The following is a 22,468-nucleotide window of genomic DNA, read 5'->3' as shown; positions in this document are numbered from 1 at the left end:
CCAACTTTAAGAAAAAGAACTTCACTCATCTTTGCAAAACTAAACCTCAACAGAATTCCTGAGAGGGTAGAATTTCAAGACACAAAAGTGAGGGCAGCAAGGAGGAAGGTATAAGAGCCTACAGACCACAGGGCAACTGTTAAAGTACCTAAGTTCCTGAGCAACTCACAAAGCAGGGCTCAGATGCCCTTAACCAGTCACCTGACAGTTAAGACACTGTAGCTTAGGGGTAAGCCCTTGGTCCCTGATACCCAATGCACTGCATGCAGGCCCCTAGTGTGTATTTTACCTTCAGGCCAGGCCTACCCCTGGTAGGAACTGTAAAGAGAATGTGATCAAATGGGCTTAGATTGGCACCATGTAAAAGTAATCGAACATTATTACCTTCAATTGCAATGCGCTTTTTGGGCCAGTCCTTTGATTCCCGGGATATCAATTCCTTAACACGAATACTGATCACTAAGTCAGCCAGGTTAAACTCTAAAGCATAGAACCGCAGCAGTTCCACCCAGAGCTGCCCAACGGGCACTGAAGGCTGGCACTTTACATTAAACGTCAACGGCACCTATGAATGACAAGGTACATAGAGGCTAATTCAGACGTTAGAGATCAGACAAATCTAATGACAAATCTGAAGACCCTGGAAACCATGAGCTGGACAATCCATCTAGATAATCTAATCATAGCTTCTGTGTGGTCAGACGTGAACAGCACTGCACTGCACCCTGGGGTTCGAGCATGTTAACACTAAGCCATTTTCCCAGGATTTTCACCACAGGAGCATACAGGACTGCTGTCATGTAGCCAGACAGCACAGCTAACTGAAGTCTTAGCAGGTGGAGAGGCCCCTGCGAAGACTGCTGCTGTGCTCAGGACAGCCTTCACAGGGGTGGATATCCAGAGACCGGCATGCTAAGGCAGGGAGGAGAAAGAAACTCACTGTCAGTGCCCCAACACAGTACACCTGCCAAGTGGCCCTGAGTTGTAAAGTCAAATAATACTTGATGTCAGAAATTGACACTAGTTTGACAAGCTCAAACAACATATGTGACATAATGAAAATTATAAGACTTAAGATAGAAGGGAATGGGGGAAAGGTCCCACTGTGACTCTGCCAGCTCACAGCTAAACTCTTGGTTGGCAACACAGGCAGGATAGTGGCCAGGACAAGTGGCTGTGACAACATTAGTTTAAAATCCACACTCTGCCGAGTACTGGCTGTGATGAGCTTGGTCACAGGCTGTAACCTGTCTAAGGCTTGGATCCCTCACCTGAAACCCAGGGATAACAGTACCCACCTCATAGGGCTGTTGGGAGGACTGAGTGACATAGTGTCTGTAAAGTGCTTAGCACAGTGCCTGGCAGACTGTTCAAAAAATGGTCGCTATCATTATCTGCAGAGTAGGGACGATACACCTATAACACAGGACAGTGATGAGGATTAAATCAGCAGCGAGGGAGAGCAGCTGGAGATGTGCTTGCTCTCTGCACGTTCTCAGGTACTATCTGTTGTAGAAATGCAAACATCACTGAAACACAATGGCACTCCTATAAGATGCTCTTTCAAGGTGATTCAGTTCAACTCTCAGGTGCTACAAGAAGGAGCTGAACTTCCAAGCCGGTCTGTGATTCATTGGTGACACTACTCAGCAGAGGTCAAGCATAGCAGCACTCCAATGCTAAGTATGTTCTAGAGGTTGCTTAACCTCTCCAAAGAACAATTTCTAAATAAATTTCAAAATTTCAAAATAAGTGGACAATAGCAATGACTTCTTCATCACATTATTCTCTAATTCACAATGAATGAAACATTTTTCCATGTGAAGTATATAGATTTGTCTACAATCACACTTCAAAATAAGTGGTATGATACTTCATTAATTAGTAAATCTCCGGCACATGGATTCTGCCAGTCATGGAAGTCACCTGGTGGGGCTGCAAGGCAGTGCTGCGACTTCTGATTGGAATGGACAATGTCTAGGCCACACACACTGTAATCGAGGACATAGGAAGCCCACGAATGTAATTGAATTTCACCTCTTTACCCATAGCCATTCATAGTCTTTTAAGTCTCACTTAAGTGCCTTCAAAGCATCATAGCATCAAAGGAATTTCAAAACACTACTGGCTTTAACCTTTCTTTTCAAAGTGGAGAACATTATTTTCCAAGTAAAGTAAGACTAGCAGCCAGTGCTGACCAAGTGCTGGCCACACGCCTGCACTGAGTTAAACACTCCAGCAGCCAGTGCTGACCAAGTGCTCAGCACACGCCTGCACTGAGTTAAGCACTCTAGGAGTCAGTGCTGTTAGGAGGGCACCAGAATTACCTGTGGACAGGAAGCTGGGGCACAAGAAGGTTAAGTGCCTGCCCAAGGACACACAGCTACAAAGACAGAGCTGGGACACAGATCCACACACTGTCTCAAGAGCCTGAACCACACATACAGCAGGGTGGTGCTGTCAAGGAGAGCAGGGCCAAAGTATCTCCCTGTCTTCCCCAGGTCCAGCAAGCTGGAGTCCACAGCTCACCACTGTCTCATCTGAGGTATCGTAAGCCATGAACTAGAGGAGTGACATGTCGTCTTAGTGTACACTGGGCTTAGAACCATGAATCCCAATCTCAGAAGAATTTTATGGCTAGTACAGTCACCTTACATCAAAGGACTCCACTCAATATCTTTAAAAGGCCTCTGCACAAGGAGGAAGCCAAACAAGTAAGTGGACTAATGATATTGATTTTTCGGCCTTTTTCATTACTTGTTTATTCAAAAGGCTGGATAGAAAGGGAAACAGTCATGAGCTGGCACATCAGTATGTGAGCTCCTTAAGAAATAAACTGGACACCATATGCCCTACGTTCAAAAGTCAGCCTACTACAGGAGGTCTTCAGACCACGTTTACCAATGCAGTACTTGACCATGCTGTGAAATCAGCCTAGGCACATGGATGAAGAAAATATGGTCTCTGTATATAAAATGAAGTTTTATTTGTCCATAAAATGGAAATTATGTTGCTTGCATTAAAATATATAGAACCAGAGATTACCACATTAAAATAGGTCAGTCTCACAAATATGAGCATCTCATATTTTGTCTCATATGGAGAATGGAAGATGAAAATAAGGTAGGACAGTTTTTTTTTTAAATGGAGTCTATAAAGGGACAGGGACAAGGAAAAGGAGTAGAGGACTGGTGGACCAAGAAAGGGTAACAGAGGAATGGACAAGGTCAAAGCATATTATAGTCACACAGAGAAATGCTGTATGCAATGAGACACATTCCTTTGCACTACATCTCAAAAACACTTAAGATACAGCAGGATGGCAGCTCATGCCCACAATCCCAGGACTTCCAGAGGCTGAGGTTGGAAGACCACCATGAGTTCCAGACCACCCTAGGCTACATAATAAGCTCCAAGGTCAGCCAGGGAAACAGAGTAAACAAACGGGTAGTGAAGACAAAGTCAAGGAGACAGATCCAATGCAAACACACCACAAAGAAGACTAAAGGAAAAATCAAAGGTATGACTAAAAAGGAGAAAACAGACCTGTCCCTTCTTTGCTGAAGTCTCTTTTGGAGCCTCCTCTTTGGCCGTGCTGGTATCCCCTGTGGTGTTATCCATGTATTCCCAGATCACAAAGTCTTTCTCAACGCCTTTAAGGCTGAAATTTCCTAATTTATTTAATGAGAATTCTTCAATCTAGAAAAAATAATCAGACATATTGTACTATAAAATATGAACTATTATATGACAACCAGAGAATATTAAAGTGCTGGTAGAGGCGAGCATCGTGACACAGGCCTTTCATCCCATTATTTGAGAGGCAGAGGCAGGTGGGTCTCTGTGAGTGTAAGGGCAGCCTGGTTTACAGAATGAGTTTAGGACAGCCAAGGATACACAGAGAAAGCCTGGCTCAAAAAACCAAAAAGGAAATTTTTAAAAAGTTGGTAGGGATAAAAACAACACATGCTGTATTTCACTGAAGATATGAAAGAGAGGATGGCAAGACAGTGGGCAAAGTACTTGCTGTGTGGGCCTGGTGACCCCGCGTGTGATCCCAAGGTGCTGTGTGGGCCTGGTGACATGCGTGTGATCTCACGGTGCAATAGAGCAGGGGCTCCTGCAGGCTGGCCTCTGATTCCCACACATGTGCACATTCATACACAATAATGAGTAATAAAACTATTAAAACAATACAGACAGCTCATCAACTACTTTGAGATTTGATAACTGAATTCTATTTTTAAGGCAAAGGGCAGAGTTCTGATTTGTAAAAGCTACAGTGACTCTGCAAAGTAAAACTTCAGTATTCTGGGGCACAGCTTAGCTCTAGAGTACTTGCTTGCCTGGCAAGTCTGAGACCCTTCACAGAACTGGAAACCAACATACAAATGAACGGCAAAAAATTTTAGAACTTAAAAAGCATAATTCAGCCAAGTGTGGTGGCACACACCTTTAATCCCAGCACTTGGGAGGCAGAGGCAGGTGGATCTCCAAGTTTGAGGCCAGCTTAGTCTACAGAGCAAGTCCAGGACAGCAAGGCTACACAGAGAAACCCTGCCTCCAAAAACAAAATTTTTAAAAAAGTGTAATTCATTTAAAATTCAAATGATATAGCTTATAGTTTTAGTTATCTATGAAGATTTCACTTCTGAGAATTCCAGTTTTGGTTTACATGTGTAAGTCTCTGACCCATTCTGAGTTAGTCTGGGTATAATGGTTAATGTTTGTTTTCCCCCCATGGATATTCAGTTTTCCCTAGCACTTTTTAAAGACTTCTCTTTTCCTCAAAATTTTGCTTAGATACTTTCATCAAAACCAACTGACCACATGACAATACTGAGCCCACAAAGACACAGTATACCAATTTACCTATGTTTTATTTTGTGTGTGTGCATGAGTTCACACATGTATGCATATTTTATGAAACAAGGTCTCACTATGTGCCAGCACTCAGTATATGGCCCAGGCTGTCACTGAACTTGTAACCCTCGGGCCTGCACCTTCAGAGTAGCAGGTTTGCAGGTCTGTGCCAATGCGTCCAGCTGCTTATGTTTAAGAGCCCCTCAGCGATGCCCTCTAATGCTCAGTTGGAAACTGGGCATGTCTTCTGTTACAATTATTCAGTCAGTACTGTTAGTGGATTTTTTGTTGTTATGAGATAATGTTATCCAAATGGCTTTAAACTCACAATCCTAATGCCTAAGACTAGGTGTTTGTATTACAGGCATACTGCACAAGTGGCTCAATAAAAATTTTGAAACCTAATTATTCAATTACTTGATGCTAGCATGTAAAAGCACAACTATTTTTTTTTTTGCATGTAATTTGTATTCTATGGTCTTTTAAAAATTTTTATTATTTATTTGCTTATTTGTTTGCTTGTTTTCTGTTTGTTTTTGGTTTTTGGAGACAGAGTTTCTCTGTGTAGACTTGGCTGACCTGGACTCACTTTGTAGACCAGGCTGATCTCAAACTCACAGCCATACTTGCCTCTGCCTCCTGAGTGCTGGCATTACAAGCGTGCACCACCATGCCTGGCTTTGGTCTTTTTTTTTTAATTCTAGGAGTTTTTTCTAGTTTAAAAATGTGTCTCTCTCACACACACAAACATTTGCTTCTTCAACTCTTCTTTCCTTACTGCATTGACCAGGGTTTTCTGAACATGCCCAATATTCACTGTGGGTTGGGAGACACCCTCTGCTTCTACTAGCAGAGTAGAAACACCCAGCATTCCACTACTAAGCACAAGGTTTCTGCGTCCACAGGGTGTCCTGGCCAATGCCCTGTGTAGGACCCAAGGCCAAAGACAACCTTGATAGTGTGGGAGGTGCATCATGCATCCATCTTTACTTATTTCTCAGAATTCTGAGGTAGGCGTGCTCTCCCATTTGACAGAAGAAGAAATGAGAATTCAAGTTTCCATTACCTGAGAGAAGTTTTAAATGATAAGCAATACACATGAGCTAAAAGAATTTCTTAAGCTGTGTCATGGTGTGGTAGTCTGAGTATGTTCATAAGCCTCAGACATTTGAATACCTGTCACCAACTGGTGGAGCTGTTTGAAAAGGATTAGGAAGTGTGACCTTGTTGAAGGAAGTGTTTCATTGCCTTCTGCTTCTGGATCAAGATATGAGTTCTTAGCTGCTGCTCCAGTGCCATGCCTGCCGGCCCACCTGGCTGCTGTCATGTTCCCTGCCATGATAGTGATAGACTGGACTCCTATCCCTCTAGAACTGTAAGTCCCAAATAAACCTTTCCTTCTAGAAGTTGCCTTTGTCATGATATGTCCTGGCTAGTTTTATGTCAACTTTACACAAGCTAGAATTATTTTAAGACAAGGTAACCTCAACTGAGAAAATGTTCCCTCCCCCCATATTGGCCTGTGGTGCATTTTCTTGATTGCTGACTGCTGTAGGAAGGTCCGTCTACTGGAGGCAGTGCCATCCCCAGGAAGGTGGTCCTGGTGCTATATAAGAAAGCAGGCAGAGAAAGCCATGGAGAACAAGCCAGTAAGCAGCACTCCTCCATGGCCATTTCTCCTGTTCCTCCCTCCAGATTCCTGGCTTTAGTTCCCAGGGTGATGGACTTATAAGCTATACAGTAAAATAAACCCTTCCTTCTTCAATTTACTTTTGGTCATAGGATTTTATAGAAATAGAAACCGAAAGTAGGATATAGCATTTTATTACAACAATAGAAAAGTAGCTAATACAAAAGTCAGGATATCATAGCAGAAAACAAATTGGCTGCCTGTGGAGGGGACCAGGCATGACAAAGCCACTCTTGTGATCATTAATTTAATTGAAGGTGGCCTCCCAAAAACTCTGTCAGCACACTAATTTTATTAGGTGTAATAGAGAGTTTAAGGACACTCATGCTAAGGTATGCTGGTATGGGTGGTGGCTGGGAAGCACCTTATGAGAAGGAAAAGCAGAAGCTAGCCAGGCGCCTGCAGCCAGTGCACACCAAGACAGTTCCAGGCTGAACGCTGATGCAGCTGCCAGCAATCAAGATGGTATTAGCCTGCACGCCAGTTACATATATGTGTTTTCTTCCAGAACCTTTAAATAAAGGCATTTTTATGTGTCAAAAAAAGAAAGTGTGAAGTTAGCTGTAAATGTTTTCCACAGATTTCTACTGTCACACTAAGGAAGTTGCCTTTTCTTGAAGCCTTATTATTTCAAATTCAACTTCCTTAGTAGAAATAAGGCTTTTGGCTAGGTGTGGTAGCCCATGTCTTTAATCCCAGCACTCAGGAGACAGAGGCAGGTGGATCTCCATGAGTTTGAGGTCAATCTGCTCTACACAGCAAGCTATAGGTTAGCCAATGCTTTTAATGACTGAACCCATCAGTCTTCTTTCTTCGGCCTTCTGACTGCTGGGATTACAAATGTGTCCCACATCTATATCAGTCTTTTATATCCGCGGTGTCTGACAACCACTCATATTTAAGAGAAGTATTGCTATCATTGGCTCTAGGTTAGGCTACTCTATATACTTTCTGTCTCTTGAACTCTTTTATTTTACATCTCATCTTTCATCAAAGTTACCAATGCTGGGCTCAAGTCTTTGATGGCTCTCACCTCTGGGTCACTTTGGAGTCAATGTTATAGTCTGCAACTTATATGTCCCCCAAAGTCCCATATGCTGAAGGCTTAGCTGGCATCTATGGTGCGTCTGGGAGGTGGTAAAACATTTAGAAAGTGTAGACCCGTGAAAAGAAGTGAGATCACTGCAGGCACACAATACATTTAAGGGGTCCTGGGACTTCAGACATCTCTTTCCTGTGTGTGCTTGCGAAAGCATGGGAGGTGTTTCTCAGGAGGTGTCTACACTGATTTTGGAGACAGATCCTATCATTTGGTCTGACACCCACCAAATTAGGCTGTGTGACTGGCCACATTGCTCCAGGGCCCCACGTGTGTTGGTGTACCCAGCAATGGATTGCCAATGGACTTCACAATGGCTAGCTTTTATGTGTGTTTTAGGGATTGGACATGGGCCCTCATGCTTAGATCACCAACCAAAGCCTCTCTACAGCACGTCACACCTCTCTCTGCTGTGGCCATGCTGAGTGAACAGTCTTTTATGCTGTGTTCCTACTGCAATGATGTACACACAGGGCTACTAAAGGCCAAAGTAACAGAGCCAAGACAACATAGAATGAAGCTACAGGCAAGACAACACATGTTTCTGTAAGTTGATCACCAAAAGCCAACTACACAGGACCTGCCCTTGGTCGAAGCTCCTTGGCTTTTTGTATATTAAGCATTTTTAAAAATTGCATTCAAAGTACTATAAACAATTGTTTTATATTGTGAAAAGTTTGGATCCTTTATGCTTTAACAAATGCTGACAGTTTTGTCTGTTTTATCAATTAATTAATTTGGTTAGCAAGTAGCAGGCTCTAACACCTTCTTCATGAAATAACTACTTAGAGACTTTTTTTTTTTTTGAGGGAGGGGGGTACTACTATATAGCCAAGGCTATCCCTGAGTGCACTATTCTCTTGCCTCAGCTTCCAGAGTGCTAGGGTTACAGGTATATACCATCACAAGTAGCTGGGAGACGGTCTGTATGCCTCAGTTCAGTTCCCATTCTCAGTGCGTAAACATAGGGATTCATTAGACAAGTGCTCAACATTTCAACCACATCCTCAGCCTCGCCTTTTTACTTTTTCAAACTATTTTTTAAGACAGGATCTAGTTAGGTAACTGGTTTTGAACTCACTTTAGCCCAGATAAGCTTTGACCTTGTGGTCTTCCTGCCTCAGCCTCCTGTAGAGCTAGATAACAGATGTGTATCCTCAGGTCAGACAAAAGTGTTCTATTGCTAAAGGTGATTGCCATAAAGGTAACTTAAAATACCACTGAAGGAGTGACTGCAAAGCTCTGCATCTCATGGTGCCGGCGATCATCAGTCTCTGCTGCTTTTGGTTTTATAGGATACAGGGAAAGCAGGGATACAAAGCAAACTTCCATACAAAGTGCTATGGAAGTCTGAGACAAGAGGATATGCTGAACCCAGGTACTTGGGAAAGCATGGGCAACAGTGCAACTCACTCTCAAAAACAAATCAACAAATGGTAAAAATAAGACATAGAGATGCTAAATAAGTATCAAATCAGAAAACCAAGCTCAATGAGAAATTCAAACTCACCCCAGAGTTGTTTCAAAACTAAGATTAGTTACTCTTTAAAAATAGTATTGTCCCTACGCAGCATACAAGGTAACATATTGTAATCAAACACTAATATTTCAGTAATGAAATTAGGGTAAAATAATTAGATCTCTTATATATTTGGTTGTGAGCCTAGCATTTAACAGCTGAGCCATCTCTCCAGCCCAAATAATTAGATCTCATTGGCAGAATTAGATATTTCAGGTCAGGTAAAGTGTTTAGATATTTGCATAAGGAATTTAATAAAATAATTATAAGCAGAAAGTGTCATACCCATGATCCTAGATAAACTGGCAAGAGTGGTTCTTTTCTTTGCTGGAGAAAAAAAACAGCCATCAGAGCAAACACATATGGCGGCAGGCCTCCTTCTTCAGGGCGGTCAATGCTACAAAGCTACAGAAAACCAAAGTCACATTAATAATAACACTAGTTTGGGGCTGCCAGATGCTAAAGCCACAGCCTTACTTGTACTAGTAAACCCTCTGACACTGAGGCACACCCCCAGGTCCTGGAGGTTTTTTCAAATTCACCAAGTTAAAACCAGGGAATCCTGTTTATCCAGCTCCCAGAGGTAGTATAGCTGTACCTGACTCAGCGAAAACTTAAGCTTATGAAATCTTTTGCTTTTAACTGATGTTTTGTTCTTGTAGCTATGTTGCTGAGACAAGGTCTTGGTAAGTAGTCACCCAGACTGTCCTTGAGCCTGAGCTTCTCGTCTCAGCCTCCTCAGGGCTGGGATTACCCATGTGTGCAATACCTGGCCAGTTGCCAATTTTACCCTCATGGAGTGATCTTCACTTGACACTGCTTGTCCTGATAGTGCAACACAACTTATCTAGAGCACTATGGAACTGTGAGAAAACCACAACACTTTCTGTCTTTCTGGAATCTCTGCATATGTTACTGAAAATAGTGTAAGAAGCCTTATCTCAGACACTGCCATGCCTCAGAAAAGCCTTCACAAAGAAATTGGAATTCCTTGGGTCATACTCTACAAGACTTGACCCAAATTTGATTTCTAATAAGCATTATAACTCATTCTGTCTTCTGAGGAATAATGAATGTCACACTGAAATAGGAATTCTGAGCTTTCCCTCTGTGTACATTAAGGTTTCTAGTCCAGTATTCTGACACCCACTCTTTTGATGCCTATAAAAAGGCATCTGAAACAAAGCATGGTGGCACACATCTGCAATCTCAGCACTCAGGAGGCAGAGGCAGGAAGATAGCTGAAGCCTGCTAGTAAAATGCAGGCTAGCAGGGCTGCCAAAACAAAATAAAACAAAACAAAAAGAAACAAAATAAACCCAACAAAATCCAAGCAACAATGAACAAACAAATACCCGCAAACAACCCGAAGAAGAAGAAGAAGAAGAAGAAGAAGAAGAAGAAGAAGAAGAAGAACAACAACAACAACAACAACAACAACAACAACAACAACAACAACAACAACGCAATCCTACCTTTGCCCAGTATCTAAACGCAATCACCAGAGGAACCAGCCTTGGCTCTAGTTTTCCAAGAGCCGTTAGGTGCTTTGTGGTCAGACAAGCATTTTCATTTCCTGCACTTACTTTACAAAGAAGACCACTAGTGGGGGAAGGGGAAAGATGGGAGGAGAAAGAGAAAAAAGATTGTTAAATAGGGATTGGTCCTCTACATCAAGTTTATACCAATGATAAAACCTAGACAGAAAGAGCTTAAACTCATGAAGTAATATCTTCACATAAGATATTAGATTTTTAAAAATATTTATTTATGTGTGACTGCTTTGCCTGAATGTATGTTGCATACCATATACAGGCATGGTTCCTAGAAGGTCAGAAGTGGGTGTCTGACCCCTGGAACTGGAGACTCAGGTGCTGGGAACCAAACTCAGCTCCTCTGAAAGAGCAGCAGGTGCTCTTCACCTCTGAGCATCATTCCAGCCCTGAAACTAGAAAAAAAATATGGGAGCTATTTTTGAGTGTGTCTATTTTTCAGAACTAGGACCGTGTGTTTTCAAATATTAAAAATATTTTGGAAAGAGTACAAGAATACAAAAATAGTATCAAAGGCCTACTCTGGTCATCCTAATGGTTCATAGCGTCAGCACAGCCTACAAAGCTCTGGTTGTGGCGGCAGTGCTTTCCTAGGGAAAAGAGTTGCCCATGTGGGGCCACACTATTTCAGATGCCATGAATACTCAAGAGACAATGGCAAAGAAGGCGCTTACAGGAAGCAACTGTTCTGTCAGGCTGTTTTTAGTCTAGTTGAATGAGATACCTCTAATACTTTATTTTCCTTGTCTTTATAAAATGAAAATGGTCAGTAAGAAGTACAAGTGGTGGCCAGATAAGGGCTTTACAATTCTGCCAGTTAGACTCTGAGATTTAACAAAGCACATGTGGCCTTGGCAATGTGAAACCTGGGCATTGTGGTGCAGCCTGTGATCCCAGCTCAGCAGCAGGCACACTGTCACAAGCTGAAGGCCAGACTGGGTTAGATGGTAAACCCAAGGCCATTCTGGCCTGTACAGTTAGACCTTATCTCAAAATCCCCCCACCCACCACCCCCACAAAATAAATCATAAAACAGTATCTTAAAGACTTGGAGACCTTTGCTTATCTCTGCAGACCACCACAGGCACCCGGGCATGGAAATCAGCATCAACATCAATAAAGGAGTCTGAGGAAAGAGGAAAAAACAATCAAACAGGTTAATAAAAAAACCTCTCTGAAAAGACCCAGGGAAGCCTAAGTGCAGTGTGGGTCTGAGAGGCCACTACCACAATCAGCCCTCACGTGACTTAGAAGGAGAGAACACTGTGTCCAAGGACCAAATCACCACAGGCGAAGTCCTACTCTTTCAAAGCAAGTGTCTGGTCAGGAATGACCGCAGTACTGACGCAGCACGTAAGAGCTATGTGGACAACAGAACTAGAAATGTGCACAGGAGACTAAGACAAACCAGTGCAAAAGCTGCGAAATGACGGTGTCAAAATATGTATTGACTGAAACAGGACGAATGTTTACATGTTTCTTATACCAAGAGAAAGAACAAGAATGCCTAACTCAAGGGAAGGGGCAATTTGGTGAGGCCTAGCTACTGAACAAAAGCCATAACCCCAAGGGCTTGCCCCAGTGTATTGGACAAGATAACTGATGAGCCCACTTGGAAACAACTGTCTTTGAGTTCATTAATCAGGGCGGGTCACGCTTATTTACTGCTTATAACATTGATTTAAGCCATTCCATGAACTTACTCCCAGGAGTAAACATCACATATTTTGCATTTTTCAACCATAGTCCAGGGCACATTAGTCCTGAATATGTCACACTAATGGCTGTCTTAGTGGAGGTCTAGAGAGCGTTGGCTGGACTCTAATGCTTCAAGGGCATTTACTTGTATTTTTGCTTTGGATTTTACCCGTAAGTAATTTTAAAAAGTGAAGCTTCTATTTTCATTTTGGTAGTAAGATATAAAATTTATAGACAGAAGACAAAATCAGAAGCAAAATGTGGAAGAATTTGGCCTTACCACTGTTCTTTAAACATTCTTGAACAAGTAAGAGGACATCTGGCTGAGACATCTAGGAAATAAATGAATGAATACATGAAATAATCCCTAAGCACTTTTGTTTTCCTGGTATAGTATAATACAGTCTGAAGTCCCCCAAATTGCTTTCCAAATAAGAAATGCACATTGCTACAGGTGAAGAAAGTAGTCATTAGCCTTTGTAAGGCGGACAAAGAACACTGAGGTTGCGAGCGTAGGCAAACCGCTCACTACAAAGTAACTGTCTACAAACTGGTTCTTGATAGGGTGGGTCCCCTTAGCTGTCTCAATAGCGGTTGAAAGAGGTTATATTGCAACAGTGTTCCTCTCACTATGAAACACTGGAGCAATGCACAGCTTCAACGTCACCTTTCTCAAAACTCTGTTCCCCACTGGACCCAAACCCTTTAAATTTCTACAGTGGGTTCTTAAATGGTTCTTTTGTTGTTGGTTTGAAGTGTTTTTACTTACAGATTTATTTGTGTGTGTGTGTGTGTGTGTGTGTGTGTGTGTGTGTGTGTGTGTGTCCGTCCCCAAAGACATCAGAAGAGGGGTCAAAAACCCCAGAACAGGAGTTACAGGAGGTTGTAAACTACCTGATGTGAAAGCTGAAAGCCAAACTCAGGTCCTCTGGAAAAGCAGAAAGCACACTTAACTATTGAGCCATCACTCTAACCTTTTTGTTTTCTGATACATGGTCTTGTTCTACAGCCCAGGCTGGCCCCCAAATCACAGTACTCTTCCTACCACTGTCTCCCAAATACTACCCTCCCAATTCAAGGGTCCTAAAATTCTTACTGGTAGCATACTGTTGTTAGGTCAAAGTCAAATTCTTACTATACAGCCATCAAGAGCCTGTACAACTGGCCCAGGTCTCTATATTGTAAGCAGACTGCTGTGGAAATGCGCCTTCTTTGAGGAATCTAAGTCTATGGCCAGAGCTTGTCACTCAGCCTTGGTTCTCTGCGTAGCTGTCACTATAATTGATAGTGGAGGAGATAACTTATAAGTGCCAGTAGAGAGCCAGGCCTAGCTTGTTCTTTACAACTAGCATAGTGCCTACATACAGCAGGGGCTTAGTGAAAATCTGCTACATGAATGACACTAAATCAAAATAACTGCTATGGATTTAGATTTACTATTAAGTCACTTATATGAATTTGAAATTTAAAAGAATATTAAGATTGGGGCTGGAGATGGCTCAGCTGTTAAGAGCATGTACTGCTCTCCCAGAGGACGTGAGTTTAGTTTCCAGAGCCCAAAATGGGCATTTCACAACCAACTGTAACTCCAGCTTCTGGGGAGAATCAAAGGCATTTGGCCTTTGAAGGTACACCTACACACACACACACACACACACACACACACTAAATGATTTAAAAAGCAGCAAAATCTATGGGTTACCTACCTAACCAGGCAGCTATAGAATCAAGACCATCAAGGAATGTAACCTCAGAACCTGGTGGTTTCTGTTTAAAAGACAATTTCTCACTATGTAGTCCTGCCTGACCTGGGACTTCACTATGTAGACCAGGCTGGTCTTCAATTCAGAGGGACCTACCTGCTTCTAGGATCAAAGGCATGTGACACCATGACTGGTCTCAGAGTTTATGTTTAGAACAAATAACTAAACTGAACATAACCTAACTGTAAACACAACTGTGGTAAGCAGAGTAGGTAAATAGGTGATCTAACTTTCTACTGGTTTTAAAGTTCTGACTCATCCATATGGTTGGGCTTATATAGCTGGCGTGTGGGTGGGGGAGGGGAAGAGGCAGGGGACCCCCGCACTTCACGCTTGCCCCCAAGCCTGCTTTGTCTGACGCTAGTCTTAAAGTGCTGTTCTTCTGGCCTCCAGCTCTCTAGCAGTGGGATTACAGGTGCATTCCATGATTTGAGGTTAGGTGTGGTTGTTTTTAAAACTGTAATTATTCTTTAAATTACATTTATTCATTGTGTGTATGTGTGTGGGTGTATATATGGACAGTGGACAGTTTATGACACCCAGGGACTGAATTTAAGTCATCAGGCTTGGGGACAAGCACTTTATCCACTAAGCCATCTCTCTGGCCCACCATCACCATCATCATCATTTATTGCTATATAAAAGGGCAACTTGGACACTAATTAGGTTCCCAGGTCATGAATACTTATAAATATACACTATTTGAACATCTGCCTTCCTTTGCTGTTATAGGAAAGTTGATTTTATGAAGAGAATTTAAACTTCCCAAATTCCTAGACACTGACAGACACAGAGAATCCTCACGGGGTTCATATGCTTATAAAACCAGCATTACATGTAAGTAGGAAAGATCGGTTGCAAAATAAGCATGAAAATTTGTAAAAATAAAAAAATAAAATTCTGAAGCTAAAGCCACAGACAGAAAATATAAAAATAAAAACTCTCAGGGAGATCTGTCACTGACACACTGTAAAGATCAAAATCTAGTTACATTTAGTCACATTCAAAAAAATTCCTACATTTTGCCACCAGCCAGCACAAGTCTCAAGTATGCTCCTGGAAAAGCCTGTGCCAGTGGGAACCACAGCAGGCTGATATCAGAGCAGCCCCACCTGGACAGAGCTCAAAAGTCCTCAGAAAGGAGCACAGTGATGCACTGGCAGCGGAGGGCTTGACTTCCTCACAATCCATGTGATCCTGAGGGCTTCATATGGCAAAGTATGTTTGCTTACCAGCAATTACATTCTGAGCATTCATTCTCCAATCAAAAAGCCTTGCCTTGACCTCCCTGAGAGCCTCCAGCTCTCTGGTAAGAAGGTGGCTACCATGTCCATTTTGAGAGGAACAGAAAAAACAAGGATACCAATATCTGCGTGCTTCTGAAAAGGAGCCAAATCACCAACTGCCTGAATAGTCTATGACCAAACAGATCTGCCTGCCTGACTGAAAATATGCACAACAAAGGTGCCCAAGTACTCAAACAACAAAGTCAGCTTAAATAAAGACAGGGGCTCAGGAATTGAGCACTTGCCCTTCCAGAGGTCGAGAGTTCAGATCCCAGCACCCACATCAGGTGGCTCACAAGTTGGCTCACAAGTTTCAAGGCATCTGATATTCCCTCTGTGTGTGGTGTGTGCACATGCACACGCACACACGTAGCAAGGGCATATGAGTTCACAAAGCACATGAATATAAAACTTTTCTTAAAAGCTAAACAAATAAAAGAAGTCTATATGACTACTAGGTCCAGCACATCATATTATACTTACGATAGCTGGAAACTGAACATCAATGTTCACATCTGAGTCTCTGAAGCCGAGCCTGCTACAGGAAGATCCGTACAGCCTAAGAGAACAGTCTAGAAGCAAGCAAGCACATGGAGTTACAAATAGTAGAATCTCTCGGAAGTTGTGATAAAACACTACTACCTAAAACAAAGCCATCAATCAAGACAGTGTCCAGAACCTAGACCATTCTGAGACCAGGAACTCACAAAGGACTGTGAAGTCACATTTGGTCAGCTTTTCGCTGGACTTCAGTCACTCCTCCCATGAGCTGTGAAACATGCTAAAGACTCTTACATGATCATGCTCATATTTTGCGTAAAATCCTGTCATGACTTTTAAAATTCTAATGTTGAATGTTGAAAAGGACACCTGACTTTACAACCTATAGTATAGTCACGAGCTAATTCTAATATCAGAATGCGCACGTAGCTCTAACTTACTACAGAGTGGGTTTCACTAAAAAGTATGGGTTGGTTCCTGCTACTGTTCAGGTTGGCCTTGATCCTGGGCCAATCCTGTCCTCTCACTGTCCCAAAGCTGGATTTACAGGCATGTCTATTATATCCAGCTAGCATTACCACTTCTGTGAGGGGACACATCTTTGAGGCAAGGTCTCAAATAGCTCTGCTGGCTCCTAACTCCTATGTAGCTGAGAATAACAGTGAACTCCTGATGCCCTTGCCTCCCTCCTACTGCTAGAATTGCTGCGGTGTGAGGCTCTAAAGGTACCTTTTAATAAGACTCACTACAGCAAGAACAAAAAGCTCTTCCCATAGCCCAACCCTTCTGAAAACCATTGGGAAAATATTACAGTATAATTTAAAATGGACAAGTTGGAAGTGCTGAGGCTCACACCAAGTCTCCACACTTTAAGACTGAGGAAAAGAGGACTCCCATGAAGAAAAAGACAGAGTCTATTTGTTTCCTAATAAAGGCGTCTCAGTCACTTGTACTTTTACTGTATTTTGCTTGTAAAATCGAATATACTTTCTTACAGAAAACTGTTAAAAATCAAGAAATCACTTGCCATCATTGAATGTGTTTAAAAGGAAAAAGCTCCCTTGATGGTGAAGGTCTTTTGGTCCAATGGAAGCAAGCATTGAGACTGATGACCATAAGTACACACAGGTGACACACATCTGCACCCCCTGCTTAAAGAGAGAGTGCTGCTAGGTGTGGTGTGCATGTCTTTAGTCCCAGCATCTGCGAGGAAGAGGCAGGCAGATCTCTTTATATTTGAGGGCAGCCTGGTCTACATAGTGGGCTTTAATCCAGACAGTGAGTAAGACCTTGTCTCAGGGGGAAAAAAAAGAAAAAAGAAAAGAAAAGGCAGTGTTTTTAATTTTGGCTGTTTGTCACAGGACAGCAGGTGCATGACTTTCAGCATGAGTAATTTAGAGTTGTAATGGAATGTAATTAAGCAATGACTCCAACTGTCCCTCCCTTGACCCCACCTTCACACTGTACTACATAGCACTCAGTCACCTTGATCCTTGTGGCCTTCAGGGCTTTTGGAAGTTGGTTGTCTGCTGTTCAAGGGCAATTCTGCCACAGAGAAAGCCTGAAAGCCTGATTAAGCTACCTCAGTCGTTTGCCTACAGAAGCATAGCAGCATGTGTGGGGTGAGGCTACTGTGCAGGATTGACAGTGACTGTCAGGCAACAGCCCTCAAAGTTAACAAACAGCATACCCCTAGAAGTTATCCCTACAACCTGATGGATCTAAAATTAGAAAGAGGCAAAAGACAGACATAACCTGGAAAAATCATTCCAAGACTAAACAAAATAACATCAACATAATATGTACTAGGCTCCAAAACTCAGTTTCTATACAATTCTTTTATGTTCATTGAAATGGAAATTTACTTTAATGTATATAACCTAAAATTTACTCCAGGGTACCTCTCTTTATTTAACTAGGCTATGGCTAAGTGCAGAACAATTTCCTAATATGTACAAGGTCCTAGATTCAATTTCTAGCACTATAAAAAAATGGTCTAAGCCAGGTGGTGATGGCACATGCCTTTAACCCAGAACTCAAGGGAGGCAGAGGCAGGTGGATTTCTGTGAATTTGAGATCAGCCTGGTCTACAGAGTGAGTTCCAGAACAGCCAAGGATACACAACCCTGTGCTCTAGGTTTGCTCTCAGTACTTAAACACACAACAACAAAGCCCTATGTTAATTCAGACTAAAAAGCAACCAAACATACAATAACCTTACAGTGTCTCAATGTGGGGCATTAATTACTCACACAATGAAAATATATAATGAAAAGAAATGTAAGTTATTTGTTACATTGGGAAAAGCCAGAAATGCACAGACACACATGTGCACGCACACACACTAAAGCTAGATGTGGTGGTAAATGCCTGTAATTCCAGCACACAAGAAACTAAGGGAGGGGATTCATGAGTTCAAGGTCACCCTGGACTACGTAGCAAATTTCAGACCAGCCTCGCCTATTGGAAGAAAGAAGAGAAACAAACCAAAATGAGCCCTGTGCCCCCGCCCCAACAAAACCCTACCAATACCAAAACACTAAAAACAGCCAGATGTAGGAAAAAAAAAGTCTGGCGATTCCTTATGTCTTGAGACAGGGTCTGCTATAGCCCAGACTGGCCTGAAGCTCAGGACCCTGCTACCTCAGCCTCCGTAAGCCGGAATTATGGACAGCAGCCCTGTGACCAGGCTTTAAGTTATTGCTTATTGGGTAAAAGTAACTTGAACTACAAGGTACTTTTAGATGCTAAAATAGAAAAACAAATCTAGAAAATACCTGGTAGTTTGTGCTGGAACACACTTTCCATGACATGCTTAATTTCTAGCCTCTGATCCAAGTTTTCATTGTGTAAACCAAACTCCTGCACCACTCTGTCAATGGCGCTGCCAACTGCATGTATCTGGGAGGGCGCTGGTGGGGGCAATGTGGTGAGCAATTCTTCCTCCTGCTTTTCCTTGTAAGATCAATGGTAAGATTAAAAATGGCTCATATGTAGTTGTTATCTTTCACTTTTCACTGAGACAGTAACCTATAAATTTTTCTGGCATCTTTGTAGCCTTCTTTCTTAGACACAGTGGTCTTCATCCTATCCAACACACACATACAATCTACGTACTTACTATGGATAATAAGGAGCAGGCAGGAATAAGGAGAAGAACATGGGCCACAGCAGGATTTTAGGGGCCTGCTATCTGTGTAAGAACACCCAGGCCCCACCAGTGGCTTCCTATGTCCTGACTCTAGACTTGGGGAAACTCACAAGGCCACCCAGTGAACACGTCTGACTAGTGGAGACGCATCCTGGCTAGAATAAACACAGTCAATCGTTTTAATATCTCAGTGGGTTTAAGGAAAGCTACAACCAAGACAGCTGACATCTATGCAGTCACCAGAGACTCACCTTAAGGTTTTTCTTGTGCCTCTTCTCCTTGATGTGCTTATGAGCAAATGGGATGGAGTCGATCAAAGCATCACACAGTTTGCAGGTGTACTTTGCTGTAGGGCAATTTCGTGGTCGCTACAGTTTAAAAAAATTGATAGAAGAATATATCTCCAAACATTTAGAGAAAATTAGGCAGAGTAATGGTTCCCCCATCACTTTCAAAATTGACAGTCATTCTTATTTAAGTACAATGGCAGTGACTTTGATTTTCTCAGGTCACACCGAGCATCCCTTAACGTACAGACTTACACACTGAAAGGTGGAAAGCCTGATACACTGGGGCAAATATGGCAATTACCAAGTGGTAAGTAAAATACAGATATGACCTAACAGATGTATGCATAAAGATGTTACCCTTTTCAGCCTGTCGATGCAGTCTCTCTTTAGCCGTTCCTCAGCCTGCTGTAGGCCCAGTAGCTCTTTTGTTGAAAGCATAGACTCGTCAATCACAGGACCTTCCAATTCTCCATCCTGTTCACTTTCCTCATTCCTAGTCCTCCGTGGCTTCCGAGGTCTGGACCGTTGTTTCTTGTTTTCTTAAGTTAGGGGACAGTGTTGGCAGTGCTGAATACAACCACTCTCTGAGTAACAAGTAGAACTTCTTCCTTTAAATTCATTGTCTTACACACAGCGCTAGGAACTGGACCCAGTCCTCACCCAAGCCGGCACGTGCTAGGCCCTGAGCTCTACCCCAAGCCCATATGAACGTCTTTCAGTGATCGAATAAGTGACACCTGAACACTGAACATAGGGGAGGTGGCTCCCCACATAAACTGTCACAATGAAAAGGACTGAACACATTACATATGATTTTCTCTCCGCCCACATTACCCTGCTGAGTTCTCATCCAGCAGTGAAGCCTCCTACTGAGGCAGACATAAGGGTGATTCTAATACACCTGATGGATAAGCTACACACATAATACTTTCAGCCAAAATGTAAACGTATCTGTGTTTTATTGAAAAGTACTCATATCTACTTTGATTTTTTTTTTTAAGGGAAGAATCCAAGTGGGGGAAAGTGGACAACACTGCATGTACCTGGAGACTTGGAAATTGTGATCATTTTCTTCTAAGATTTGAATAAAATCATTTAGCTACAAATTCAGCCTTCGATCACAATTGGGTTCCTTCATTAAAAGGAAAAAAATTAAAGCAGTTTTACTGACAGAGAACACACAGTTCCCACTTTACTCTTGTTTTTTAAACATACACTGACAAGCTGATCACATGCCAAGGGGGGATGATTGGCAGTTAAAAACAAAGTTTACCCTATGTAAATGTGCTATGAACTCTTAGTTCTACAATCTTTACAGGCTAGACTTTTCAACCTGTGAAACATATAACATTGTGAGATCGAGCTTTAAAAACTGTGGCAAGCAGTGCTGAGATGCCTATCAGGCTCTGGAAGACATCGTAATATTGGGCTAAAGTGATAGTTATTTCCAAGTGAAAATTCTGATTAAGGGCCTAGAGAGATGGCTCAGTGGAAAGCGCTCTTGCAGAGGACCTGGGTTCTGTTCTAGCAGAGGGACGATTAAGTAGAATTGAGCTACACAGCGAGACTCTGTCTCAAAAAGAAAAAAAAAAATTAAGACATTTTAGTCCCTTTAACTCTTAATGTCATTTTCATACACTGCAAATTTATATAGCAAATTAAACTCCGCACGATTGTATGTAGTCTTATAGACAAGGACTTAACGCTTCCTTTATAAGGGTTTTCAAGGGAAACCATCAACTTCTTCGTTTGGCAAGCTGAAACATGTCTACTATACATCATACAGAAGAATTTAGGCTCTGCAAACACAGGGACAATGTGCTCCCTTTCACACCTGCAGAGGCCCCTCCTAGTCAGTCCTAAAACTGAAAACGAACACACATAAGGGTTTTGGTCCGTAATTTGTCCCTTTAATATTTTTAGCTGCAAAACATTGGTCTATAAATCATTACTATTAGTAGCAGTAATAGTGGTAGTAGTAATTTTAGTCAGGGTCTCACTAGAAATCACTATGTAGATAAGGCTTGTCCTGGAATTCACAGATCTGCCACCCTCTGCCTCTTGTACTCTAGGACTAATGGTGTGTTACAGTCAGCCTGCCTTAAACCTTATCTTAAAAGTGCCTTTTAAGGGCCGGGTGTGGTGGCGCACGCCTTTAATTCCAGCACTCAGGAGGCAGAGGCAGGTGGATCTCTGTGAGTTCAAGGCCAGCCTGGTCTACAAAGTGAGTCCAGGACAGCCAAGGCTACACAGAGAAACGCTGTCTTAAAAAACCAACCAACCAAACAAACAAACAAAAAAAATTGCCTTTTAAGGTAGCCCAGCCAGTTAGTCAGTATAGCATGAGACACCTCCCTTCCCTTTCATTTATTTGTTTTGTTTTGTTCATGAAACCTAGACTGGCCTCTGCCTCCCAAATGTCTTGCTATGTAGTCCAGGCTGGCCTGAAATTCTCCATCTTCCTGCTTTATCCTCCCTAGTTCTGGGTTGCAGGAATGTAACACACATATCTTAATTCTTTAATTTTCAAAAGATCAATATACATAATTTAGTGCCCAGACCTTCATGAAGGCCATGATAGGAGGAGCACTTAAGGTATGCACAAAACTGTAAAACATAACAAACCAAAAGCCCAGAAACCAACAATAAATATTCAGTTTCCTTGTCAGGACTCTAGGTCTTACATGACTGAGGTAATGGCCAGGGTGACAAATGAATCCCCAATTTCAGTTTTGATTTGAGTCTCACTTTCCAATCCAGCACTGCATAAGCACGTCTGGACAATTTTAACCTCTGCAAACTGCAGCTGCCCAATCCAGAGAACTATGGCTTCACATTACTCCAGTATCTCACACAACAGCCTTTCTAGTCTGCCCAACTCAAAGATTTTATTTCATTTATTTTGAGACAGGGTCCTTTTAAAGCTTAATCAGGAAGAAGCAGGAGGATCACTGTGAGGCCAGGCAGCAAGCACTACACATTAAGACATTGTCGTCCCCCCAAAAGGGCAATTTCTAAAGTCCAGTTTCATATTATAAACAGCTTTCATGTTTTG

General features: G+C 42.2%; 1 protein-coding gene across 7 annotated transcripts in view; it reads right to left on the bottom strand.

Annotated features, from left to right (window-relative positions):
• TUT7 (terminal uridylyl transferase 7) overlaps positions 1 to 22,468 on the bottom strand; it is a 57,234-nt gene that overhangs the window by 31,671 nt on the left and 3,095 nt on the right. For all 7 annotated transcript variants that reach the window (XM_084795885.1, XM_084795883.1, XM_084795882.1 and 4 more), the window contains exons 3-12: positions 19,771 to 19,952; positions 19,375 to 19,491; positions 18,750 to 18,927; positions 15,955 to 16,043; positions 12,703 to 12,754; positions 11,781 to 11,850; positions 10,647 to 10,773; positions 9,457 to 9,576; positions 3,547 to 3,699; positions 385 to 565 (exon numbers count right to left, since the gene is read on the bottom strand). In XM_084795885.1, coding sequence (XP_084652011.1) covers positions 385 to 565; positions 3,547 to 3,699; positions 9,457 to 9,576; positions 10,647 to 10,773; positions 11,781 to 11,850; positions 12,703 to 12,754; positions 15,955 to 16,043; positions 18,750 to 18,927; positions 19,375 to 19,491; positions 19,771 to 19,952 — 1,269 coding nt within the window. The remainder of the gene's footprint in view (positions 1 to 384; positions 566 to 3,546; positions 3,700 to 9,456; positions 9,577 to 10,646; positions 10,774 to 11,780; positions 11,851 to 12,702; positions 12,755 to 15,954; positions 16,044 to 18,749; positions 18,928 to 19,374; positions 19,492 to 19,770; positions 19,953 to 22,468) is intronic.

The sequence above is a fragment of the Acomys minous genome, assembly GCF_964271855.1.
Source record: "Acomys minous genome assembly, chromosome: 9".
Lineage (NCBI taxonomy): Eukaryota > Metazoa > Chordata > Mammalia > Rodentia > Muridae > Acomys > Acomys minous.
This window is presented reverse-complemented; position numbering and strand designations above follow the sequence as displayed.